The 27,092-nt window shown below is 38.0% G+C and overlaps 3 protein-coding genes across 6 annotated transcripts in view; 2 read left to right on the top strand and 1 right to left on the bottom strand.

Moving 5' to 3' along the window:
- LOC132052363 (DExH-box ATP-dependent RNA helicase DExH14) overlaps positions 1-864 on the top strand; it is a 35,042-nt gene extending 34,178 nt beyond the window's left edge. The window contains exons 48-50 of one of the 2 annotated variants that reach the window (XM_059443869.1): positions 19-150; positions 531-640; positions 672-864. In XM_059443869.1, coding sequence (XP_059299852.1) covers positions 19-150; positions 531-605 — 207 coding nt within the window. In that variant the 3' untranslated portion in view covers positions 606-640; positions 672-864. Of the gene's footprint in view, positions 1-18; positions 151-530 lie in introns of both variants that reach the window. The other variant, XM_059443868.1, reaches the window with a different exon arrangement.
- The window catches only part of LOC132052368 (protein CANDIDATE G-PROTEIN COUPLED RECEPTOR 2-like), a 49,923-nt gene extending 43,993 nt beyond the window's left edge, over positions 1-5,930 (bottom strand). The window contains exons 1-6 of one of the 2 annotated variants that reach the window (XR_009413981.1): positions 5,569-5,930; positions 3,809-4,000; positions 2,201-2,360; positions 2,011-2,113; positions 1,852-1,933; positions 1,623-1,762 (exon numbers count right to left, since the gene is read on the bottom strand). Coding sequence is in view for 1 of the 2 variants with exons in the window: in XM_059443875.1 (XP_059299858.1) it covers positions 1,685-1,762; positions 1,852-1,933; positions 2,011-2,113; positions 2,201-2,360; positions 3,809-4,000; positions 5,569-5,841 (888 nt within the window). In the remaining variant the exon portion in view is untranslated. Of the gene's footprint in view, positions 1-1,568; positions 1,763-1,851; positions 1,934-2,010; positions 2,114-2,200; positions 2,361-3,808; positions 4,001-5,568 lie in introns of those variants that run through there. The other variant, XM_059443875.1, reaches the window with a different exon arrangement.
- An 8,750-nt stretch (positions 5,931-14,680) lies between these two features.
- LOC132052364 (uncharacterized) lies at positions 14,681-25,969 on the top strand. Of its 2 annotated transcripts, none has more exons than XM_059443870.1 (9): positions 14,681-14,844; positions 18,017-18,400; positions 18,481-20,990; positions 21,085-21,230; positions 21,471-23,360; positions 23,517-23,565; positions 23,652-23,899; positions 23,986-24,093; positions 25,050-25,969. In XM_059443870.1, the coding sequence occupies exons 2-9, from the start codon at positions 18,217-18,219 to the stop codon at positions 25,234-25,236; spliced, it is 5,322 nt and encodes a 1,773-aa protein (XP_059299853.1). In that variant the 5' UTR covers positions 14,681-14,844; positions 18,017-18,216; the 3' UTR covers positions 25,237-25,969. The 2 variants fall into 2 exon arrangements, with proteins under 2 accessions (XP_059299853.1, XP_059299854.1); XM_059443871.1 differs by having other exon boundaries at positions 14,698-14,943.
- Positions 25,970-27,092: the final 1,123 nt, after the last annotated feature.

The following is a 27,092-nucleotide window of genomic DNA, read 5'->3' on the forward strand; positions in this document are numbered from 1 at the left end:
ACATTTTGCTCTTTGCAGGTAAAAGATGAAGCTTGGTGGTTAGTCCTTTGTAATACTTCCGCGAGTGAACTGTATGCTCTGAAGAGAGTGTCTTTCTCTGGTCGTTTGCAGACACACATGAATTTGCCATCCGCTCTGACCAATTTCCAGGTTGATATCTGATGATATAGTATATACTTGTTTTTGGTATTAAATTAACCTGCCAGCTTTCGGTACACCAGTGAGCTGGCTGGTGTTTTCCCCTCTTTTGGTTTAGTAGAATCAATGTCCCAGTAGCAGTCATTTCCTTGCTATGATGGTCAGAGAAATTAAACATCTGCTCTTCACCCAAAAAATAAAAAATAAATAGCAGCTCAGCTATTAGGAGATTGAGGATGACATTTTTGTCTTCTGTATCTTGGGAGTCAAGATTCAGCCCTCCCACCGACCCACTCCCAGAAAAGGGGAAAAAACATGTTCCTTTTTTCCTGTGCAAATAGGAGATGTAATACCTCCTCTGTTACTGAAAAGTTGAGATTTTTCAATTTCAGGGGATAAAGCTCATTCTAGTATCGGATTCATATATTGGGTTTGAACAAGAACACTCGATTGAAAGATTGGCTTAATCTGGAGCTAACTTTGGCGACTCCAGATCGAAATGCAGTGCTCCCAAATTAGAATTTGAGTTTGTATAGCACAAGAGGCTTTTCTTTTCTTTTTTTCTTTTTTCCAGTCAGTTATAGAAGTTACGTTAAATGTCTACTTTAGTAATGAGACATTGTTGAGGTATTGCTTTGTAATCCTTTTGGACTAGTTGATCGTCATCCTTCATTTCTGTTTGTCATGTATATCCAGTTAGATATATGGATCAGCGTACTTTTGGAAGTCCTGTAGCATTCTTATCAATACAAGTTCGCTTAGTTTTCAAGAACATTTCCTAGCAATCATCTTTTTTCTCTTTTAACTGATTACCGCTTAAAAGAGTTTTGTAACAAAGTACACAAACGAGTTCCCAGTCCTAAGTAACAGTTTTGTAGGGCAGAGGTCTAGAACTCATCGCCATACCGATATATGCTAGAATTTTGACAGGCAGATGTATGTTGAGTGCTAATTTAACATCTTTGTGCTACAAAACTGTCATGCTTGCAAGTCGTTCATGCATTCAAAATTTAAACCACAGAACGCATTTTGGTAGGCCTGCACAGTGCTTCATATGAGTTGCCAAAATTTGCTTGTAAATGTCGGGATAGGACGTTTCTCTTTCCAGATTAGTTATAAAGACTGAACGTTAATTCCAAACACTGCTATTATCATTATCCTCCAAAGTCTCTCGATATTATACAGAGTTGCAGTAACTTTTTTCATTTGGAGGATAAATTTACCCTACACCTTATAATCTGTGAAGGTGCATTTTTGTAGCTGAGATAGGTAGTAAGCAATTTTAGGATTATTACTGCAATGAACGATAAGCTAAAGGAAAGAGCTAAAACCAAATATTTAGTTATAGCTGCTGTTCAAAATAACGTACTATTAACATATCTATTTCGTCTTCTTTTTCTCCACCAAGTGGATCAGTTTCAGCCAGCAAATAAGCTAACCGGTGCAACGACTTAAACAAATATTGGTTTTATTTGTCACAATACCTGCCAGTTAATATTTACAATTACACAGTCGAATGGCTTATTTTTCTACCAGTTTTACAAGCTTACTCCCAGTCTGCATCAAAAAATCCTGCATCCTTCATCTCTGAGTAGTATGCACTGTCCAGAAGCCAATCTTCCTCCTGCAATTGTGAGGAGAGAAATGAGAAAATGCTTGCATTTGTGCACAACAAATAACTAATTAGTCCAAGACCTAGCTTGAGTAAATTACCTTGAAAAAATCAGCCAGGAAAGTTACATAAAGAAAAGGAAGATAAAGGGAGTGATAACAAACTACTGCCAAATTATACAACCTGCAAAGTTAAACGATTCACATATGTCAATTGAGTTCAAAAGGAAGAATATAGGTGTTGGAAAAAGTTGTTTGTACCAAAGTCCAAAGTGAGCCCCAATGCCTGCAAGCCCACAGGCAAATAACATCACAGCAGTTGCTGCAAACATGACAATGACATAATTGTAGAAGGCTGGTCGTGCTGCATATAATGGAAGCAAGTCAGCAACTATATGTTAGACCTATTACGAAGAATTGGAAGTGGAGGAAATAAAAAAATCTGACTTACGGGGCAGCTTATCTCTCCACTTAGAGAAATGCACAAATAATATGTAGCCATAAGCTGTAACAAGAAGCAGCTTGTGGGTGAACCAGACGCCCCACTTCCCCCTATCAGCTATTTCCACGTCAAGGAAAAGCGGAACACCAAATCCAAATATGAAAATTACCTGACGAAATGAAAAGACAGGGGAAGGTACATGAGGGCACCAAAAATGCAGTTTATACAACAACTAGTGAAGCTTTATTTTAATAATGGGTTCTGAGAATTAGCAAAAACTCTGGGGCACCAGCATTTCTTGCTTCTTGCTTCCCATTAAATTGAAGAAACTATCTACAACATCTTTTGCATAGTACTTGTTTGTTTTCCCCTTGACTTGTGTGTTATGGAACATACCGGAGTGATTATTAGCAAACAATATACTAAGTAGTCTCAACAAATATCCAAGCCAGGCACACATGAATTACTGGTCCCACCCTTTCGTTCCCGATTATTGCAGGAAGTTCTACTAGTATGTTGCAAAAGCACAACACATCAAACTCACCAATTTCTGGAAATATGTATCTATCCACCCTTCATCAATCATGATGGACTAAAAATTATGTGTCACTGGATTGACGCCAGTACACATATGATAAGAAAGTAAACTTGCTACAAAGAGTGATTTCTATTGTTTCAAGAGAAATTTTGCAGCAACTGACAAAACGACGCCTTCTTCAAATTCCAGGGAATCGAAAATAGAGCGGAACACATCACATTGAGATATATAACTCTAGTGTCTCGTCGGAACACCAAAGGCTTCCAATGAAATGCAATTAAAGATTTAGCATGACTCGATAAAACACAACATCTTGATCGTGTTCTGGTTGCAAGTGTAAGAAACTCAGCCAACCAATCAAGCTCTTAAAGATGCAACAAGAACAGCAGACTCAACAACCTTCTCACTACACTATTAAGAGTTTTCTCCCTGAGTGTTTGTTTACCATGTACTATTTAATTTTTTTTTTTTTTGGGAACAGACTATTTAATTTTCCTTCTCACTATTGGTTGTTTGGAATTTAAAACTGGACACTGTGTCGCCCAATATTGTGAGGGTTTGCCCACGTTCTTTCAATTAAGCTCAAGAGAAAACAAGGAGGACAACTGATGGAGAACTACACTATTTCTGCAACCAAAGAAATATCCAGAGTTGCAGAAATCACCTCAAGCAAACTGATATTTACTTCATCTGAGCTTCCGTACAAAAGAAATATTCATGGAAATTCAGTCATGGGCGCTTCACACACAGGAGAAAGGAGAACATGGTTGCAAGAAATGAATATTTTAACGGAAATAAATAGCTGCGCAAAAGTTTCACCCGCAAATACACTCAAATAAAAGTTAACCACATTTCTGGTGCTGAATTCTGGGTCTTCCTTTTGCATAGATTTCAGTTAGGCGAACTTAGTTTAATGGATTCCTTTAATTGGTTCAATAAGGGCCAATTTTGTGATATAGTATATGCCCTGGCTGGAAAACAAGCCTTTGTAAATGGGCTGCAATCTGTCAGTGCATGCACTGAATAAACTTTCTTTATTAGTCAAAAGAAAGAAAGAAATAAAATGAAGAAATCTTCACCTTTAACAGTAAATCCACGCCAACAAAAAGACCTGAAACCATGAATGTACGTGCTAAAGTCTCCAAACAGCTCGCATAGTTCTCCCTAAGTAAGAACGCCACTATGCTAATCTCCAGAAATAACATTGAAGACGTTGCAAACATTGACAGAACAATCCAAGCCACCTGCTTCCCTGGAGTGCACTGCCATACCTGCTTTGCCAAAATTTGGATGGGTGAAGCAATAACACTTGAGGAACAGCAGTACATACAAAGATTTTATAGTTTACAACTTCAATAACATTAAGAATACGTAGACCATAACAGTGTTACCACATAAGGTAAGACAGGTTCCAAACTTGGATACAGCCCCTTTTTTTTCTAGCAATTTTAACAAAAAACAAGCCCAAACAACCATCCAAGAGACGACAAACTTCCAATAACATTCTGTAACATAGAAATCGAAGAAAAGATTGACCACAATAATCAAGCGCAATTCTTTTTCTGCTGGATTCTGTTTAAGGACAGTTATAATTTCAGAATCAATGACCAAAGAATCATATGATGCTAATCAGAATCAATTTTATACTAATTTCGAGTCTTTTATTACAAAAATAGTGCAAAGGATATATTAAGTTAGGATTCGATCACCTTGCTTTTCTAGATATCCATATTCTTTCCTAATTCTCATTTCCACTCTATCTTCAGCAAAGATAATGGTAATACTACTATGTTTGCAAGGCACTAGCACCATTCTCTTTTATAACAGTAGTCTGCAACCTTTTGCACACCTCGACTATCACCGTGTAGTTGCATCCTTCTGCCAGTACAGTTACATGGTAACTCTTCCCGCACAGGGAACTTTTTTTGCCTCAACTGACATTAGAACCCTGATCTTTCATGGTCTTCACCAACTGTAATGAGTGTGCAAGTCAGTAGCAAAATCTGAGTTGATTGAATCGGAAATCTAGAGTCAAATGCGTAATACTTCCTTCTCATTATTTTGGGATGAGAATCGAATAAATGTGTCAGGTTACAACCACAACTCAGCTCATTAACCCAAAAATAATAACAAGAACAATCACAAAGTGATTTCATTTTGGGTAACATCTTCCTCAGCTTGCTTCCAACCAACAATCCAGAAAAGGAGAACGAAAAGAAGATCAATCGTGACAAGCAAATACAATATCGACCACCAAGGGACCTATCAAAAAAGAAAACCGCCCTCCTTCCTAGTTTTGAAATACAGTGATCATCCCAAGCACCATCTGCCAGCCAATAACTAGAGCAAAGGGATCCCAGCTTAAGAAGCCACTCTCTACCTCAGCTCCCCTTAATGGCTCGAGCAGGACAAGCAATCTCAACTTTCACAATATTACCTTAGTTCTGTTAAAGCATCTAACTTTAGTTCTCACTTCCAACATGGATTTACCTCTCTTTTTGTAGTAAATAAGATTCACGTATCTAGAAACTACATAAAAAATACTACTCCCTTTCTTCAATTTGTTCGTCTTACTTTCCTTTTTAGTCCATTTAAAAAAAGATTGTCTCTTTCCTTTTTTGGCAACTCTTTAGTTCCAACTCTCCAAATGTCATGTTTCATACCACAAAATTAAAGGATATTTTGGCACATTCTATCCATCTAGACCACAAGATTCAAAAGTATTTCTTTACTTTCTTAAACTCCGTGCCAATTCAAAACCAGACAAACAAACAAACAAATTGAAACAGAGGGAGTACTCCACAACACAATAAATTAAAGTGAAAAAACAATTAAGTACCTGAAGAAAGCACCAAGCAAGATTTAAAAGAGCAGCAAACCATAAAACACCATAGTATCCAATCATAACATACGACCGACGATGACTAAGCTTCTTAACATTGCTCCTACCATGAAACCCTAAGTACACTACAAACAAAGCCGACGGCAATACAAGTGCCACATCACGCCAGAACCCATGACACGTGGCTGCTGAGCTGGCAAACCGGAATATCAAGTGATCTAAACCGGCGGTTCCGGTCCCGGTTCCGCTAAAATTTGACATTAAGGGCATTGAATACTTGATTTTGAGATCATCGGAAACCTAAGGGTTAGTTGTGTCGGTGATGATTGATGGAGGGTGAAATCGGAAATTTTGGTATTATTTGGATGGGAAGGTTGACGTGGAGTGAAGATAAAGACAAAAGAATGACGTGTGGATATGGGGACACGTGGCAGTTTGTGGTGAAAGTAATCAGTGTATTTTACATTCACGTGCTTTTAGTGGAACTCGTTGGACTTCCCTTCAGCAGTTACTCCATCCCTTTTCAAATTATTTATCGTTTTTTTTACACGTGAAATATTAATGAGGGGGTATTTGATTACTTTACCCTTATTTATGTTTGAATTATAATCATTTTTCTCTATTAAATATTTACTATACGTCAAATTTGAGACAATCATTTTCTGTAACCACGATAAATAATTTGAGACGGAGGAATCACTTATTTAGCTTCTGTGACTAATTGAAGAAACTTCCCGAAACGTGATGATTTTCGATTCTGTCAATTCCAGAATCAATTCCACTAGTAATATTCCTAAGCTTATTAACAACGACAAGACATTGCCAGAGAAATCAACAAAAATGATCAAATCTCTGGACGCTCAAAAATATTAAACTTTCCTTTGGACATAAAAAGTTCCTTTATTTAAAAAATATTTTCCAAATAATATTTGATTATATATTATAATAAAGTTTTGATTAGTTTTTTATGATGAGTTTTGTATATTGCAAAATCCGTGGACACCAAGTGGACGTATCAGAAGATGACACATGGCGATGGTGACGGCCGATTCGAGTCGACAACGACGGGCTCAAAAACATACGATGTTAGAAGAAGTAATTTGAATCACGTTGCATGGAGGTAAACTATAAAAGGACCGGAGAATCATGCCAACTCACTAGTCATACGTCATTCAATGCGGCCGTTACAAGAAGACTTTGCATCTCCCATGGGATTTTAATAGGCATTATTGTCATCTTTATTGTCCATCATTACTACGACATTAATTTCTAATGTTAATGGGGGCACGATTCATGGAACTTGTACCTCATAGCTCAAGTATAAATAGAGCTTCCATTTCATTGTAAGGGGCATCTGAAAATACATACAAGAAATGACTTGCTCTTAGTTCCTAACTGCTCTTGTTCAATTAAGCAAAGTTCTGATTGTTCACTTGCCCGGAGATTTTAGCTCAAAAGCTTCTCCAAGGCTCAAGCTATTCTAACTCCTTATTTTCAGTTACATTTCGCTCATATTAAGTTCTATTGCTATTTATCTCATTATTTTAATGATATTGATCCACGTGTCCTTGACCACGTATACATACTCAACTGAACCGATTTTAAGGGTAACCAAGTTTTTCAAGTTTTTTGTTTCATTTACAAAATTTTCATTTTTTTTCAAGTGAAATAATGTCCAAAACACAATTTTATATTTTTTAACTTGAAATTCAAATAGTATTATTTTTCAAATGTTACCCAATTGATGTCGAAACATCTACTAAGTACTCAAAAATAGGTGAACTAGTTTGACAATTGTCTCTAATGAATTATACCGAAGATAAAAGTGATTTATTTTTTATATTATGAATAACCAGTTTTGATGGACCCATTTCACATTGTAGGCTAGTAAATCAATTAGAAAAACTTGGTATAGAATTTCTTTTTGAAAACGAATTCATTGTTCCTTGACAACTTCGGTATCTTTAAAAAATGATGTCATACTACGGACGGCTAACTAAACAAGCCGAAAGTTCACTAAAACTTCAACTATAAGATTTACTGATTAGCCTATGTCCATTTGTATGTTAGTAGTATAATCCAGTCAAAAGCTTATTAAATCCAAACAAAAGGATCAAAATCTTTCACGCCCCACGCTTGATTTACATGTTGTACTTTTCCCGTTAATCCATAAGGATCTAGTCTGCTAGACAGACATCATCAAATAACACATTTTGATGAGAGATATGAACAAAGAGCTTAGAGAAAATTAGTGTTTTCTGAATTATATGAAGCCAGTAAACAAACAGAGAACTCATGTTTTGTCCAAAACAATGTTGATAAGGTATCAAGAGGTATTTCCAGATATATTACTCAAAAGAACCGGCACGAGACGCCTAATCGATTAGAATTGAAAAAATTCAGGCTGAGCACAGCATCTTTATGCACTCGTTTGACATGTTAGGCATAGCTGGTGTATTCGGCGGCTCCCTATTCAGTGCTATGCATGGTTCCTTGGTAAACTCTAGTGTGTACTATAATGGCTGGACCCTGGATTAGATTGGAAAGCCCGATAGGAAATCTAAGTTGTTGTGAAAGGGTACAGGAGGAGCTCACGAAAATTTCTGCCTTTTACATGACCAAAAATTCTCTCACAAAATAATCCATCTTTTTTTGGTTTATTATTTTTGTAATGAAAAGTTTAGGGTAGATCTGTTTTAGTTTCTTGCTGTCAAATCACACAATTAACATCGAAGAGATGGATTCATTAATTGTTCTCAGACCAAATTCAAAACATTTTTTACTTGTCAATCTCGACGTAGAGGAATGTTAGACAATTTGCAAATATAGGCATGAGGATTGAGGTACTTGATGCTAGCTAGCTTATATTTTATGTTACGACATTTCCTTGGACATTAAAACTAATAAATAAAAAGAGGTATTAAAAATACGTAAAGTACAAGATTTTCCTTCCCAACTAACAATTAAATAAGGGTACAAAAGATTTAACATGTTCTTTTATTTTTCTCTCTTTAAGATTTGATTGCTTATGTTTATTGATTGCTTGTAATCGTATGCTTGTGTTGTTATTTGCTTAATTGGGATCTAAGTCCCACGCTAATTGTTACATCTCAAAAATTTTCGTGTCGTTCGCGTCATAAGTAAACTAACGGAAGCTCGGAGAGGCCATGGAACCCTTATGAGGTTAAGAAATACTTTTAATAAGTGCTAAGCAAGTGTCTAAAGGTTTCGGGATCAAGTGAAATGAAGGAATTAAGTTTGTCAAAATTTTGGAAAAACTTGGCAGAATTCCGGACAGAATTTTTTGTCCAAGTTGAGGGAGGTGTATCTCCTAGAATATGAGGAGTTATTGAATGCATAACCTATGTAACTTGAAGTTCATTGAGTATAGTTTCCAATGCAACAAACCGTTCGTCGATAGACATCGGAGTAGAAAGTTATGGGCGTTTCAAGATGGGCTGGCAGAGGCTCTTCACGAACGCGAGCCAAAGGCCTCGCAAACGCAAAGGCCAAACTTGGAGTCAGTGGAACCAACTTTAAAGGGGTATAAATACCCCCATCAACCCTATTTTTTCATCATTCAACACTTTCAAGAGCTCTAGAAACCTCTCAACACATCCCCTAAGCACTTATATCCATATTGATCAAGAATTCAACAAGATTATGCTAAACTAGTTCGTGAAAAGTGATTGTTCTTGCTTCTACTTGATGTTGTGGTGAGATTGGTCTTGAAGCAAGTTGTGTGAGTTGAAGTTTTTCAAGTATAAGGTGTGTTCTTCATCTTGACTTTGATATTGAGTTATTTTTGGAGGATTTTAATGGTTTAAAGTAAAGGAAAACACGGCATAAAGGTCGTAATTTGATATGTTAATGTTGTTGGCTTATGGACTGATTTTCGAAGGAAGTTTCGGACGGATTTGTATATGTTTGTCATGTAGTATCTTGATTATGTTGTTGTTGATGTTGTTAGTGATGTTTGGGAGTTGTTTTGGAATTTGGAGGAAGTAGATGATATAGGGGAAATGCTGCTCGAATTCTCGTAACCCGAATCACCCTTCGATATATAACTTATCTAAGTTGATGTATGGACATCATGGAAAATGATTAAGGATATATTTTTCAATATAGGTTCGGGTGAAGGACAAACATCGGAATAAAGGATTCTTTCGAGTGGCAGCTTGACGAATAAGGTATGTAAGGTTTTCGCTATCGCTTTCCTTGGCACGAATCAATAGAACCTCTAGCGTGCATTATAAATCCATTCGAGTCTATTCCGGATTTCCTACATTTTACAAAATATATATATTTTACGAAAAATACGTATTTTATGAGATGAACATATATTTTATGAAAGATGCATATCTTTCGGAAAATCTCTATTTTTACAAAATTCCCGATATTTTACGAAATTAAGTAAACGTCCCCAGCTAAATCGTTCATTGACTCCTATTAGACCGTCCGTACACTTTATGAAAGATCCGTATGATGTTAATGTGAGTATTATCATTTGAGTCATTCCTCGGCCTCGATATGTGTCCCGTAATATATTCGGAGGTATAACGACTTTACGTCACTCCGAAAGGCCCAATATCACTTCTTTGACTCCTCATGCATTATATATATATATATATATATATATGTATGCACTATTTTACTCACACCGAGCCGCGCTATAGTCGGCCGGGTACGGCACGTAGATGTGCAACCACTGATCAGTTGGGTATTTATATCGAGTCCCATTAGGGCCGGGTACGTTATGATATAAAGATGTTTTCCCAGATGCGAGGAGGATGATAATATACACATCGAGTCCCGAAAGGATCGGGTACGCTTCACATCGAGTCCCACTAGGGCCGGGTACGCTTCACATCGAGTCCCGCTGCTGGGGTAAGTTATATATATATATATATATATATATATATATATATATATATATATAATACGATGTCCCATCCCGAGACGAGCGCATTTCGTTTCGTGCGAGTCCCGACGGACGGAGCGGAGGACCTCTTCAGTAGGATTATCAGCTTCAGCGGGTGTTAGCAAGTGCTACTACTCCGGATTTGCTATCTTTCGGTATATTTATGTTATTATGATATATGTTCAGATGTATGTACTCTTAGAGGCTCATAGACAGTGTAGTGGGTGTCAGAGTCATGCATGTTTTTATTATACTTATGATACACATGTTATAGCCTGGGCGGCTATATGATATTTTATGATGTTCATGTTACGGCCTTGTCGGCTCGCTTGTGTGTGTGTGTATATATATATGTTGAATTATTGCATATTTCTGTATTTGGGCCTTTTTTGTGTGCAGGTGTCCTCGAGTCATGTTTGAGTCATATTATATGATAATCATGGTAACTGTTATACCAGGTGGTATCCGGCCTATAGGTCAATGCCCGTCATGCTCCTCGTCGGGGTGTGACACTAATGACTATTAGGGCACACCCTTGATCAGTAATCAACTATAATAGAAAAAAAAAATCAGTAAACGTTGTTAGCTCAACACATAAAATAAATAGGTACTAACTGGCACTTTCAAAACTTGTGTATACTAATACTTCGAATCCTTCCACTTAAAAATTACAGCAACTACTTTCAATTTTGAGCACTGTGTAAATTATTGCCACATTTCTACTTAGACCACAAATGAGATAAGAACAATTTATCCACTTTCAAATATCTAATTCCAATACAAGGTATCTTGCTGCCTGTTTATTTCCAAATATGAAATTCTTATCCACGTCGATCCATAAAAAATAATCAACCTAGGAATAACAATCAATTGATTTTGTTGTTATTTGCCTATTGATTTTCACCCAATACATCAGAATGAATTGGCATAAAGCAAGTGTTTGAACAAATTAAAGTATTTCATTATTTCATACACGCACATGTGCACATATATACATAGATTAAAATGCACTTCGGACAAAACAAGTAAAAATATGAAAGACAGAATATAGTAATATACTTTATTGATGTTCCAAAAAATACATTAATGTACAATCTCGAGTGTTACTGACGTATTTGGTAAGTTGCTATATTAGTATAGCAAAACATTGACATAAAACTATTATAACTATTTTCTTTATCCATTAGTTACATACACGTGTTAACTTATGCTCCATCCGTTTCAATTTATGTGAACCCATTTGATTGAGCACGTAATTTAAAAAAGAAGAGAAAACTTTTAAACTTGTGATGTTAAATGAGTCACATAAATTTTGTGTGGTAATAAATCATTACATAAAGGTAAATTGTTTCCAAATATAGAAAGGGGTCAATCTTTTTGGCACGGACTAATAAGGAAATAGGTTCACATAAATTGAAACGGAGGGAGTATATATTCTCATTACCAAAATAATATCCAATTATTAAACTTGGAATAAAGGTGGTCGATTTTTATTGAATTTTTTTCGTATATAGCCAGCCAGATCAGTTAGGAATTAGGATCACGTGTAGACTCTTTTTGGAGGGAAAATTTAAGACCAAAATTTTACATTGAATTATTCCTTAAGAAAGATACTTTCAATCGGATTATTCGGGAAAAGGAAACAAATAATGCAGGTGGGCCCCACATACATGTTACCTATTTTGGCAAAATTTTGACTACGCGACCCGAGACCCGGATTCGATTTTTGGATAGATTTGATTGGATCCGGATCTCATCCTCGACCCGAGCCTAACACCGCTCCACGGTTCGTTGAAAATTACGCACTCACTTTGGGTGTGTTTGGCAGGAAGGATTTTTTTTTTTCTTCATTTTTTTCATGTTGGATTGGTCAAAATTTCTGAAAAGCATTTTGTTTAGGAAAATAAGTTTATTAAAATGAGCAAAAACGACTTACTTAGGGGTCGTTTCGTTGGAAACAAGTTATCCCAGAATAATTTACCCTGGGATTGGGTATCCCGGGATTAGTTATTCCACCCTTCCACAGGGATAATATAACACTACAATCTCAATATAACTAATCCCGAAATTATTTATACTGCGATTGTATCCCAACCAAACGTAGAGGAAAATGAGCCCTTAGTGTTTTCGGCATGGAGGAAAATATTTTCTAATTTTTCCATACTTGCTTGGTCAAAATTTCTAAAAAGTATTTTCTTTAGAAAAACAAGTTCCTTAAAAATAACTTTTTTAATAGAAAAAACAAATCACAAACACCATTCCATATTAATTAAGGCCCGTTTGGCCATAAATACCAAAAACTTTTTCACTTTTTTTGGAATTTTTGAAGTTGGAGTTGTGTTTGGCTATAGTTTTTGAAATTGTAGTTTTTGGTGAAATGTAATGTAAAAAAGTGAAAAAAGTTGAAATTTTTTGAAAAATAAGTTTTTCTTATTTTTAGTATTCCGGAATACAACTACGGAAAAAAGTGAATAATTTTTATGGCCAAACGCTAAAAGAAAAAAAGTGAAAATTTTTTCCGAAAAAAGTGAATAATTTTTAGGGAAAAGGGCCTGATTTACCCCTCTACTTTCAAAAAAGGTTCATATTTACCCCTCGTTATACTATCAGGCCATTTATACCCCTACCGTTACAATAGTTGAAATATTTTCTCCTATTTTTAACGGAGGGGTAAATATGAACCTTTTCGAAAGTAGAGGGTAAATCGGGCTACAAAAAATAAAACACCCTAAAGTTTCCAAACAAAACTTACTTCGGGTACCTTTTGACCCACTAAAATGACTATCAGAACGTCTACATATCCTTGATGTATTGAGCACATTATTGTACGCGAGAAAAAATATCGGGTTACTATATAAAATATTGACGTTTGGAGATTGACACACCACTAATCATTGGTCAAAGTATGAATAAAAAAACTAAATTTTTCAGCAAAACTTACTTCGGGTACCTTTCAACCCGACAAAATGACGATCCAGAACGTCTACGAATCCTTGATGTATTGAGCCTACATTATTGTGCCTTGAGAAAAAATATCGGGTTCTATATAAAATATTGACGTTTTGGATCTTGACACACCACTAATCATTGGTCAAAGTATGGAAAATAACACTAAGTGTTGCAAAAATAAAGTTGGCCAATTTTTTTTTTTTATTCATACTTTGACAATTTATTTGTGTTGTGTCAAGACTCCGAAACGTCAATATTTTATATAGAACCTGATATTTTTTTCTGCGTACAATAATGTAGGCTCAATACATCAAGGATTCGTAGACATTCGGATCGTCATTTTAGGGGTTGAAAAGGTACCCGAAGTAAGTTTTGGTTGAAAAAATTTAGTTTTTTTTTCATACTTTGACCAATGATTAGTGGTGTGTCAAGACTCCGAAACGTCAATATTTTATATAGAACCTGATATTTTTTAAGCTGCGTACAATAATGTAGGCTCAATACATCAAGGATATGTAGACGTTCGGATAGTCATTTTAGGGGTTGAAAAGGTACCCGAAGTAAGTTTTGTTTGGAAACTTTAGGGTGTTTTATTTTTAGGGCGATTTACCCTCTACTTTGGAAAAGGTTCATATTTACCCCTCCGTTAAAAATAGGGGCAAATATTTCAACTATTGTAACGTAGGGGTATAAATGGCACGATAGTATAACGAGGGGTAAATATGAACCTTTTTTGAAAGTAGAGGGGTAAATCAGGCCCTTTTCCCTAATTTTTATGGCCAAACGCCCACTAATTATTTCATCCTCTCACCCTTGAACTCATCCCCTACCCCCACCCAATTACTGTGCCGTTGAAACCCACCCCCAACCAAACTTCGACCCTCACCACCCCACAGGTGGGTGGTGCGGTCTGGGGTGGATGATGTTGTAGTTGGGTGAGGTCAGGGTGAGTGGGTATTTTTCAAAAAATGTTTTTCACTAACCAACAGAACATGAGATTACAAGAACAAGATATACATTGTCCTCCCTAATGAACACACCCATTATGCTTACTTACCAAACAATAAAAAATAAGTAACAAATCTATTAATTTTCCAAGAATTTTTTTTCTCCAATATGCTTCCTTACCGAACACTAAAAAAATAAGTAACAAATCTCCTAATTTCCCCCAAAAAAAAAAAAAAAAAAAAAAAAAAATAATCCTACCATTTAAAAACACATTTTCCTTCCTGCCAAACACACCCTTTATTTGTCTCCTTTTTCTCTCTTTTCAGCTTCTCTCACTGTTATTTTCTCCCTATCTTCCCTCTCTAAGTAATTGTCATTTCTATCGGCGATTCAAAAGGCCTACAATCACACATACCCAAGGATCCATTCCAAGTCGGTGCAGCTTCTGGATTTGCGTAAGTCTATTTTTCAACTTCCCTGTGTTATCACGAACCCTAATCTCTCTGTTTACAACACTATTTTGCCTTCTTTGGATTTGGGGTTTTAGATTTACAGTGAGTATACAGCTTGAATTATACTTTTGTCATTGATTTTTGCATTCAATCTCTGTAATTTGTATTCAGATGGTATTGGGAATTGTAAAAAATGGTGCTTTTTCACAATTGAGTGCTTTTCTCATGCTCAGAAATTGATACCGTTTTTATATTTAGTTGAATCTCGAAAAGAACAGGGGAATTAGCACCATTCATATGAGTGCTTTTGTCTCTTCGAGAAAACAAAACAAAAGGACGGCCCTTTCTATATCTTGGTCTCGGTTTAGCATAATATATCGCTCTGGAGAGCATTTTTATTGGTTGTAGTGCGGATGTCGGAGCAGCTATATCTCTCTCTGTTCAACGCTTTAAAACAAGCTAGAAGGCCTCTCTTAAAGCAGAAAAATAGGAGTTATAGTAGTTTCAGTATCAAACCGGCCCAAATGGAGAGAAATGGACATTGAAGATTCCTTTAGCCAAGCCCCAACTAGTTGGGGATTGAGGTAGTTCTTGTTCTTTTGACCGATTACCGTTACTTATAAATTCTCGCTACGTTGGACTCAAAGGTCCAAGCTTTATTTCCATCCAAACCTGTTGCATGCGGATAGTAAACAACATAAAAATTAATTCTTGGTAGTTATTATAACCAGTACGTGCTTTTAGGTTTAGAAACTGACTAGGAGTTTGGAAAGTAGTCTAGTTCGGATTGATATATCTGAATGCTTTATTCTAGAAGGAGAACTGATGTTTGTCAATTTTTTTGTGTTCCTTATCAGTTTACCCTGTCAGTGGATTTTAGGTCTCTTATTTGTTAATAGGAAGATCCGGTCTTCTCTTTATTCTCAACAAGATTCCATTCATTTCATCAACAAAGGAATCAACGATCCAGGAGTGAGCCCTTTAATGGGTACAACAACAACATACCCAGTTGAATCCCACAAAGTGGGGGTCTGGGAATTCTAAGAGGCTAAGTATGGATCCTCCCTACACCAAAAAGAGAACAAAAGTATACAGTTAAACATGATCCGTCGGAGTGAGTTAGTTTTATCTTCAAAAATTTGTTGTTCCTTGCTTTCCATACAGACCACCATATGCATGCTGGGATCATATTCCACCACAATACCTTCTTGGTCCTCTTCATGCTTCTATTCCAGCAATGTAGTAATGGTATGGTGTCCCGAAGTTTTTATCTTACCTGGCTATGAATCTAAAGATGGTTTATAGTTCTGCTTCCGCTCCACATATTAGGCATCTGCTGCACAAAAAGATGCTACTTTATGAAGATTATCATGTGTTAGGTGCGCCTTTTGGGATACCAACCCAGATAAGTAGGCTACTTTAAATGGAACTTTTGTTTTCCAAATTTGAGACCACAGCCAATGACTTTGGTGGCGACTTAGTAAAGTTGTTCTAGAAAGATTTTACAGGGAAAATTCCTTGGTTGTGTGGCTTCCGGACTAAGATATCCTCACTGTCATTGAAGCTTTGAGGTGGTTCTAAGACAAGCAGTAAAGCAACAACTCTTCCAACTTCCCGTCATTAAGATTTCTTCGAAGTGTGAAATTCCAGGAGCCTTGTTCTCTGTAGAACAGTAAAAAAGTGCCTTGTTTTCTGTAGCTAACCAGTGAAGTATCAGGATGGGTAGCCAATCTATACAAGGAATTGGTCCTTTAAAGGGCAATGACTGATCAAATTGTCACTTCAAAAATACAGTTTTCACCATTGACAACTTTAAAGCCAGTATTCTCTGCAAAGGAAGACCAATTGCTCTGATGCTTTTCCATCTGGATGCTCCATATGGAGTAGTTGCATTACTGATACACCACATAATGTCAGCTCCATACTTATTGTGGATGACGTTCCTCCATAGCGCTTCAGTTTCATGGTTGAACCTCCACAACCATTTAGTTAGTAAGCTTTTGTTGTTTGCCTTACGTTCTTGATTCCCCCTCCTCCCATCTTTTCTGCCTGAGTGAGTTTGGTCCATTTGACTAGGTGGAAAGTTCTTTTCTCTTTGTTTCCCTGCCATAGAAAGTTTCTTCTTAGCTGATCCAATGTCTTTTTGATCTTTGCTGGTAAGGATAACAGGGACATAACTTAGGTTGGCAAGGAATACATGCTATGGTAATGTTCAAACTCTTGCAGATTAAGCATGAGTGGGCCAAAGGTGTGATGATAGTTGAGGATAGCCACAGAATGAATTTTTGGGTTTTGGATGAGGTGGTAGTTCCATGTAGTAGGAAGGATATATTGTGTAATATGAGGATTCTGAATACTGATTGAAATGCCAAACAGAACTGCAATAAATGCAGTATATTGGTCAACTTATACAGTTCTATGTTATTGAGTTGGTGAGATTACTTGCCCTTGGTAAATAAGAAAACAGCATGACTAATAAGATTTTAATTATTAACTAGCGGGATAGCTTTTTAATTTGATCATAATCTATGAATATTCAGCACATGTCCTGATTCTGATAATGTAGATTGCATAAGGACAATATGAGACTATACCAGAAGTTTCTCCTTGAGTCTTGCAAGTCAGAGGAAAGTCTTGCTTAAGTCAAAGCACTAGCTATTCCGATGCTTTTCATTCTTGAGAAAATTTGCAGATCCAGTGTAGTTGCATGTATCCCCCCTTCTTTTACCCGATGGAAACAAGTGTGGTATGCACCAATCTTTAATATGGTCTGCAATTTTGAATTGCCCCAATGTCTTGGCGATTGTATCCAACACTTGTTATTAATTGTTTTTGTTCATACTCTTTATGGCCATTGCTGGTCTTTCTTTTGTCTATGTCATGTCAACTTGGTCCACTACAGGCTGTCTTATGTGATTATTGACTGAGGAAAAAGTGAGAGCTTGATGCCGTTGATAATCAACATGTATTAGGCATTGACTATTCATTGTACGGATTCTCTATATCTCCATGTTTATATAAATTCTAGTTGTGTTTTGAAGTAGTTCCATCAAACTAGGTATGAATCTTCAAGTATTACTGTATGCCTTCTTTGTCATCTCAGGTAATATCTGTTGCCACTTAACAGTATATGTCTCTACTTTCACCTAACTGAACTTGGATGAATGTCTTGCAGGTCTTCGAGGAGGCAGCTGATTCTTAGCTTCTAAGAATATTAATCCCAAGTGACTATGTTTAAGTTCTGAATGTTACATTGCAAAGCCAGATAGCAAATAAGTTGAGTCTATTGATATCTTGCTATGTTAGTGATATCTTGCTATGTTAGTAACTGCATAGCAACAGTTAGCAATCAAAGGTTTTGGACTTAAATTATCTATGCCTGGCAATGAAGTCAGAGATAGGGTTCACAACTTTTTTGCACAAGATAGTTTGTCACAAGGACAGCATCATTCCCCTGTAGTGGATGGGAATTTGCCAGCTCCAGGTAACATTTTGGGGGTTGGAAGCCAGAGACAGATAGGTGGACTGAGTTCCAACACTTACAATTTACAGAACTCTGGTAATTTGATATGTTTTCTAAACTTTATTTGGTAGCCAAGTAGCTTGTTGGACGATTTTCTTACTTTCCTTTGTTTGCAGATACTACGAGGGGTCGTAGCAGTTATCCACTTAATTTGCAACGTGGCTTGGATTCTGCACAATCAACTTCATGGGCTGAGTTTTCTAGAAGTCAGCAGCCAAACGTGAATGGCAACATGTATGGTAATCAGTATTACCAGACAAGGCAGGATGAATCAAGCTTTTTGGCCGTGAATACTGGTTCTAATCAATGTAATCTAGCTTCAGGGGGCTCATCTTTTCTTGAATTGCAGCGAGGGGCGGGTCCTGAGCAGCAGGCAAGAGGACCAGTTAGGTCAGAACCTTCTGGGAGTCCTGTTAGTTTTGATCTTTTTGGTGGTCAGCAAATGAACTGTCAGCAAGCAAACTTGCTGCAATCTTTGCAACGGCAGCAGCCGGGGCTTAACGAAATGCAGCAACTGCAACAGCAAGTCATGTTCATGAAGATGCAAGAACTTCAGAGGCAGCAGCAACTTCCGCAACTAGATGCTGGTCCACAAAGTCTATTAAATCAGGTTCCTCCCGTTCCTAAGGTGGCATCTGGTAACCATTCTCCTGCTTCAATTAATGGCACCACAAATCCCGGTGGAGTAAATTTTGCACTGGCAACTGAGCTTGGCAACACAAATTGGTTGCAGCGTGGTTCTCCAGGCCTTCAAGGATCCGCAAATGGATTCAATCCGACCAATTATGGACAAGCACAACGTTTGATGGGTTTGATTCCTCAACACATTGATCAGTCTCTATATGGAATTCCTGTTGCCAATTCAAGAGGAAGTATGGGCCAACTTCCACAGGTGGGAACAGAGAAGCCTGCAGTACAGCCAATACCAACCTTTAGTGCTTCCTTTCAGGTTAATGAATGTGCTGAATTGTCAGATCAAGTCAGTGGGCAGGATGGGACTTCCATACATAGACAGAGTTTGCAAGGTGAAAGCTTTTTTAGTCACTCTGTTAGTCAAGCTCTATCTAATGTAATAAATGCTGAGAACCTTCAGCAAGCAAATAATATGCAAAAAGGTTCAGCTCTCCAGGATTTGTGTGGCAGACTGGATCTAACCATTCCCGCAGAGACCTCACAGGAGAAAGCTGCGGCTCAAGCTTTTTCACCACAGAGTGAAGTTGGTTTAGATCCTACAGAAGAAAAAATTCTGTTTGGTTCAGATGATAATATATGGGGTGCCTTTTCCAAGAGCCCTAATAGGAACGAGGAAGGTGGTAATCTGTTTGATAGTGCAGGACTCCAAGGTGGTAGTTGGAGTGCTCTTATGCAGTCTGCTGTTGCAGTAAGTTCAACCAGTGATGCTGGACCGCAGGAGGAATGGAGTGGTTTGAATTTTCACAGTGCTGAAATTCCTTCAGGGAATCAGAATCTAATGTATAACAGTGGGAAACATAAAGCATCTTCTGCTGAAGACAAGTTGCCCCTAGCACCATCCTTGAATTCTTTTTCTGCTCGGCCCTCTGATAGCACCAATATGAATAACAGCTGTCACAACGTCCAGGGGCACAGGTTTCCATATGAGCGAGGTCAGAATCTGCAAGCAAATTCTCAAAGACCTGTCCAGTCATCAGATGGAGGAAGCAAGTGGTCAGATTTCGGTCCACTGCAGATGTCAGTTGCTGAAGCAAGCCAGATATTTAGCAATACTTCACATCCTCTTGACACAGAAATGATTTCAAGAAGGGGTTCTAGTACTTTGACACCTGAGCTTGGTGGAGCTAGACAACTATGGATGAAGCCAGCTAGTTGGGGTGTTCTTGGGTCAGCAGTACCCTCTGGAGATGCAGCTTTAAGTATTTTGAGTGAGAACTCATCAAAACGTTTGCAGGACAACAATCAGAAGAAATTCCTCGAAGACGAAGTCTTTTTTGGTGGTGTGGCATTGAAATCTAGTCCACGCCGTGATTCTGCAGTGGATATGGAGCATGTGGGATCATCTATGGCTAGTCCGCAGGGGAATTCAGAGGTTTTTAGCTCGTATCATTCTGCCACAATTCCAAGCTCAAGTACAACGAAGGGTGGTGAAGAAACCAGCCGGTCTTTTCAAAATAATCAATCTAATTACTGGAAGAAGGCTGATTTGATTAAATCTAATGTAAGTGAAGGTTTGGGTTTTTTACAGCATCATGTTATGAAAGACAACCAGGTTTTGCACTCGTCACCAACAAAAGAGTTTAGAATGCATGAGATGGAGAACAGTGATAAGAAGGATAATTTAAACGACAGCCATCAATCTAACTTACATCCTCATTCTTCTGCTGGTGGGGTTAGGGAAAATGCATCATCAGGCGCCAGTGATTCAAGGTGTCTTCTCATGGGGAAGCAGAAGTTGTCTGATCAGGGTGGTCAGAAAAATTCTTGGCCTCTGAAGTTTCAGTATCATCCCCTGGGAAACTTGGATGAGGATGCTGATCCTCGTAGCATGAAACAATCTACTCATTCTCAGTCTATAGTGCTGCACAATCCCCAGCATGGCCAATCAAAAGTTTTTGATCAGGTTTCTCATAGTCAGACCGAACTGGAAAAGGTGATATATGTGCTTAATGTAGTATACTTTTGAAGAGCCCTCAGTTTATATATCCTTGAACAACAATAAGAGGTGAATGTTCTTTGATCTACAGGGGCAGTTGTCTAATGTTTTGATGGATGGCATAGGCTCCAGTGAGGTGTATTGTCAAAGCAGGTTTCCTGGTGGTGTCTCTAATACTCCCGGGCTCTTCAACAGATCTCTTGACTTACATTCACCTAATAAAGTTGCGGAATCTAGGTAGTTAATTTCCTGATCCTCGGAACTTATTAGCAGTGGTCATGGGTACAAATTTTAATAGATCCTCTACGATTTAGATGTTCTTTTGTACATATCTTTCCCATGTATCTTAAAACCTTGTTGACTGTCAAGTTGAGCTGTATAAACTACTTTCCGATGCCTTTTTTTTTTTTTTCTTTTTTTTTTTTTTTGTTTTTTTTTTTCTTGGCTTCAATATTTAGACTGTTTCTGTTCTTGCAGTCGAAACATGCTACAGCTTATTCAGAAGGTGGACCAGTCGAGAGAGTGTGGTTCCGTGGCACAGTTCGGTAATTCTGAAATCAAAACATCATCTGAGATGCCTGAAGCAGAGGATTCTGATGAGTCTGTTGGTCGTCACCTGAGAAGTCAGTCTGCTGCTTCTCAAGGCTTTGGTCTACAACTTGGCCCTCCATCCCGACTTGCACCAGTCCGAAAGCATTCTTTGACATCTCAGAGCCCTATCCAAGCAGTTAGTTATTCACATTCAAGTCATGCTGCTGTTGAAACTGGTGAGAAGAATCAAGGACCGATGCGCCCCCCTCATCAGGCTCAATCCGTACTTTCACCTTCTGATCTAGCCCCGGAAGGATTGAAGAATAATAGATTTGGTATTCCAGGAAGTACCAACAATGTAACTTCTCCAGCATTTGATTCTCATTCTGGTTTTCCTTATATGGGAGGTCAGCTTAAAATTCCAAGTGTGGCTAGGACTACTGCACAAGTCTCAACAAACCAGTCCATGAGTGTATCATTTGATAAACATGCTTCCTGTCGTACAGAGAAAGGCGACTCGTGCAGAGGATCGGCAAATGGTCAATCTGTGGAGGCCTTGCCGGATGGGGCTGATACACAAGATAAGCCTATCCTCGCCGCAGGCAGGTCTCAATTAAGTAACACCAATGGTACAGTGGAAAGTATCTTTACCAATCAAGTTTCATCCCAAGAGCCTGTGTCAGTTTCTCAGGCATTAGCGTCTGGCATTGGTCAGGAGGGTATGTCTTCAAAAACGTTCTCCAGTATGTGGGCTACTTTTCCACCACCAAAGCAACCTTTTGGTGCTCAGTATGGCAAGGATCCTTCCCATATTTCTCAATCACATCAATTGAATATTGTGGAGTCATCATTATCTGCTCCAGAGAGGCAAATCGATCAATACTCTAATAGAGGAGGGAATTTCGCATCCCAGATGAGTATAAGCTCAGTGAATTCCTTGGTTTCTTCTGAAGGGGAAGAACTGCGAGTAAAGGAAACCCCTTCTCAGCAAATACCACTAAATGTTGACCTCATCCAGAAGATGAATGATTCACAGGGTAGAGAATCTATTGTCAAGCATACCTTGGGAGGATCTCCTGCGAATTCTGCATCTGTGCAGAGAGATATTGAAGCCTTTGGCCGATCTTTGAAGCCTAACAACCTTTCAAATCAGAACTATTCCCTATTAAACCAAATGCAGGCCATCAAACATGTGGAGATCGATCCAAGTAATAGGGCCTTCAAAAGAATGAAAGGAGCACAGAGCAGTGCAGGTGCTCCTCAAGTTCCTCCTGGGGACACTGGAATGTTAGGATTCTCTGGGCCAGAGGATTTGCAAAGAAGCATTTCATCTCAACAAGGAAGGAAAATGACTCCTCAGGATGTACTTGCACTTCGTCAGGATGATTCTCAGAGCAGCGGTCACAGCAATAATACAAATTCTGTTAAGCCCGAACAAACTCAAAATGGTCCTCAGTTGGAGCCTTCCTGGTTTAATCAGCGCAGAACCTTAAAAAACGGGCAAATGTTACATATGTATGATGCACGTAGAGCTGCTGCAATGAAGACAGTGGAACAACCTTTCACTATTGGGAAGTCTTCCAGTAGTTTGCATGCACTTAGTCCTGTGCTGCAAGTAATACCTGCAACTTCTGATAGAAGTCCAATTGGGAATCTAGGGCCAAATTCTGTCCCCAGCTCTGCTGCAATTGAGCATTTTTCTTCCCCGACATTTCCAGTGAATGTTGGTCATCAGCACCTAATTTTGAAACCCATGAAGCGGAAACGTGCTACATCTGAACATACTCCTTGGCATAAAGAAGTTTCAGTGGATTCACGGAGCAGTCATACAATCAGGTTCGTATTATGTATAACAACTTCTTTAATAAATCTTCTTGCTTTCATGCTACTTAGCTGCTTCTCGATACCTCCTTGTAGTCTGTTGTTGTCTTCATTTTGGTTGCTCTATTAGTTCCAGCTTCATGCTGATGTGTTTTAACTTTCGCTTTGCAGCCTGGCAGAAAAAGCGTGGGCTAGAGCTGCTAATAGGCTTACTGAAAAGGTATAATGAACTGACTACTATAATCCCCTCGCTTTCAAAATTTGGTTGCCTTACATTTCTAACAGCCTGTATTTTTCTATTGTCAGGTTAAAGAAGGCATTGATTTTAATGAGGAAGGGGCACCACGGGTTAAAGCCAAACGAAGGGCTATATTGACCACTCAGCTTATGCAGCAACTACTCCCCCCTCCACCTGCTGCAATTCTTTCTGCAGAAGCTAATTCGGCGTATGAGAGTGTGGCTTACTCCATCTCTAGATCGGCATTGGGGGATGCATGCAGCACGGTCTGTTGCTCAAATGGTGATCTGAATATGCCTCGTGATGACAAAGAAGAGTGAGTTCTCTAGTTGCATGAAACTATTCAATCATGTCTATAACATTGTTCTTCTGATCCTAATGATATTCTAATGCACTTTGTAGACTTCCTGAAAAGTGCAATACATCGCAGAGGATTAATAAACATTATTTTGCCAAAGCTGTAGAAGAGTTAATGGGAAGAGCGAGGAGATTAGAAAGTGACTTTTTGAGGTAATGCTTGATGTTTCATTTTCAGGTTCTATATTTTGCTCCGGTAGTAATGTTTTTCCCGACAATTGTTTACTCTGCACGGCTATAGCAGATGTGTTTATTTAATATTATTCGTTGGCTCCAGAGGGACTATTGGTGGTGGTAGGGGAAAGATTTGTTGGAGGTAAAAAAAAATTCCTCTTGAAGGAAATTGGAGTCTCTTGCCATGAAGTTGTCGAATAGGTTTGAGTTTCTGCTGTCAATATCACTATTAAGAGAATTTCTTGTTATAGGGAGGTAATCACATTTCCTCAATTTATAGAGCTCATGAGCTCTTCTGTTGCTTCAGACATTTCCGTCCTGCTGATATTTCTTCTCCTTCCGTTCTAGAATATAATCTTGAATCACGTCTCTTTTTACAAGTTATTTGTCATTTCTGTTGACTGCTGTCTTTGGCTCGCTAGTTAGTATATTAGGAGCTACATGTAATTGCTAAATAAAGGTCGATTTGCTAATTATGTAGAAACTACATGTAATGCTAAATTTTAACGATGGATTTGCAATCTCAGATTTCCAATGAACAATTTCAGAAATTCAAGGGTGTACTTTGTACTGCGATGGCTTTTTGCTTTCTGATCTAGCACATCTTAAAACATATAAAGCTGGTGGTAGGTCTATAACCATGATTTCCTACTCCATTAGAAAATGAGAGCAAAGTGCTAACTGCACTTATTGGTTGGTTACGTATACAAATGGACTTCTTATTAGGAAATCCACCCTTCTGAATTCTTTAACGTCTACTGTCATTTGACTTGCTATTAGTTCTTGGCAATTCATTCTATCTTTTGATGCCTTGTTTTTCTGTTAATATTATACAATTGTCTGCTTTACTAATTTCAGTTTCTATCTGAAAAAAAGTTATGTTAATTCTGCATGATTAGCCTGTTTGTTTTCTAATTTGTTGTTCCTCTGATCAGACTGGACAAGAGAGCATCAGTATTAGACGCGATGGTGGAAGGGCAAGACCAAGAGAAGTTTGCTGTTATCAATCGGTATGCGAAGTTTCTTGGTCGGGGACAATCTGATGGTATTCCTCAGAGATACGTCACTGCGCTTCCAATGCCAAAAAATCTCCCCAGTGGGGTGCACTGTCTTTCTCTATGATCACAAATGAGTTGAATTTTCCCTGTGCTCTGTCATCAATTACCTCAATTTCCGGTAGAAATTTTGTCCTAGTCATGTACTAGTGCTAGCAAGAAGAAAATAGAACCACACAATCAGTATTGCTGAACAGACCCAGCTGTCACCTCAGATGCAACGGAGGCTGTCCAATCTTTTGCATGTAGGTCATTTATGTCATTATCAAGAAAATATAATTCATTTCATGTACATCTCTTCAAAGTTAGTCAAGGGGGGAGGGGGGAGAGACTAGGGTGCCCCATCATTTTTTGCCATAAGTGGGGAGAATACAAACCCTGTGCTTCTAAGCTGTTGATATGTAGTTGGTCAAACCTCTCCTTGCAGAATTGTGAAGGTTGCTATAATTGCTTTAGGCAGGTCCAGGGTATTTGTATTGGCATCATGATGCCTAGGCTCATAATTTATTCTGTTGATGCCTCTTTATTTTTTATTTTTTGATGAAGGTTAAACTTTCTCCTGATGGATCCCTCAACCATTTGTAGTTTTTAGAGTTAACAGCTGGAAACAGGCTAAGCCTAGCTTGTTCAGAACATAGTTTAGATGAAAAAGGTGCTTTTCGAATGGTTTGATATTTAATTATCCCTTTGTACAGAGGTTTAGCTCATGCCTGTACTTTTCCTTGTATGGTTTTTAATGTCCAACTGCTGGCCAGATGTTTATAACTTGTTTTGGTACTTCTTATAGTCTAAAATGTTGATATGTTCTCCGGTTATTCTGTAGAAACATACCTTATTCTCTGAGGGCTCCATCTCGTACCCTCCTTCCTCTTGCCACCCAACAACATTCTAGGAAACAAAAGAGAAAAGTGCCTCGTAACCTTTCTCGGAGGGCCATATGTTCTCGTCAGTGTTGTTTTGTCTTGTTTGGAATGAGCAAACAGCTGCTCGGTTTGAGATGTGTTTCTTCAATAGTAACTTTCCTTCAGCATAGCGTTGACGGCCCAGTAAAGAGGTTGATACTCGGATTGGGAAGAAGCTTTGGTTAGTTGGTTCATCAAATGTTTGAGCTGTTGATCTGCTTGCTTAGTTAGAGAATGTGGAAATGCGCATAGAAACTACAAAGAGATTAAGTCTTAAGTTATACAATGTAACCAAAAAATACATGAATGCCCAGCATGAGGGTGTTACTAAGCAATCAAAGCCTAATGGAATGTCATAGGAGATGCCGGGCAATGTACTGTTTAATCTACTTCATCATAGGCTGATAATATACCCTTTTTTAAGAATTGCATGCGTCTTATCATGTGTAAAAGAACCCATAGACGAGTTAAAGCAAGAGTAATACAGATTAAGTGACAATGAATTTTTTCAAATACGTTTGTGCAATTCATATCGTAAGCAACATTATTCAAATTTCTTTAAATTAGTCCAGGGGCGGATGTACCAGGAGCCCAGGGTGTTTAGCCGGACACCCTGGACAAAAAATTACAGTGTATATTTAGGGTAAATTTTATGTGTTTATGTACATATATTAACTTTTGAACACCCTGAACATATATTACAGTGTATATTTAGGTTCAATTATTTTTCCGAACACTCTGAGTGAAAATCCTGAATCCGCCACTGAATTAGTCTATGGCCAATTGTCAATGCCCAAACATTTGAAAAAAAAATCACCTATTGAGTTAAAAAATTTTATGCATGAAATCAAGAAATTGGCATCTCTGTAAAATTCATTTTTGTTGTGTATTGAAGCCTTATTTTGACTTGAGCAGTTCTACTCGACTTTCCGCTGGAAGAACTGCAGTTCCATAACTTACTGCTTCCAATACTTTTTGATGTTATTTCTATTAACTTTATCTTCAAAGCCCACATGATACG

Source organism: Lycium ferocissimum, chromosome 4 (assembly GCF_029784015.1).
Source record: "Lycium ferocissimum isolate CSIRO_LF1 chromosome 4, AGI_CSIRO_Lferr_CH_V1, whole genome shotgun sequence".
Taxonomy (NCBI): domain Eukaryota; kingdom Viridiplantae; phylum Streptophyta; class Magnoliopsida; order Solanales; family Solanaceae; genus Lycium; species Lycium ferocissimum.

Bases quoted from the DNA above. Each gene is read 5' to 3' on its own strand.
- LOC132052364 (XM_059443870.1), top strand. From the start codon at position 18,217: ATGCCTGGCAATGAAGTCAGAGATAGGGTTCACAACTTTTTTGCACAA. The intron at 18,401-18,480 runs GTAATTTGATAT...CTTTGTTTGCAG, and splicing joins TTACAATTTACAGAACTCTG to ATACTACGAGGGGTCGTAGC. The intron at 23,566-23,651 runs GTATAATGAACT...TTCTATTGTCAG, and splicing joins CTAATAGGCTTACTGAAAAG to GTTAAAGAAGGCATTGATTT.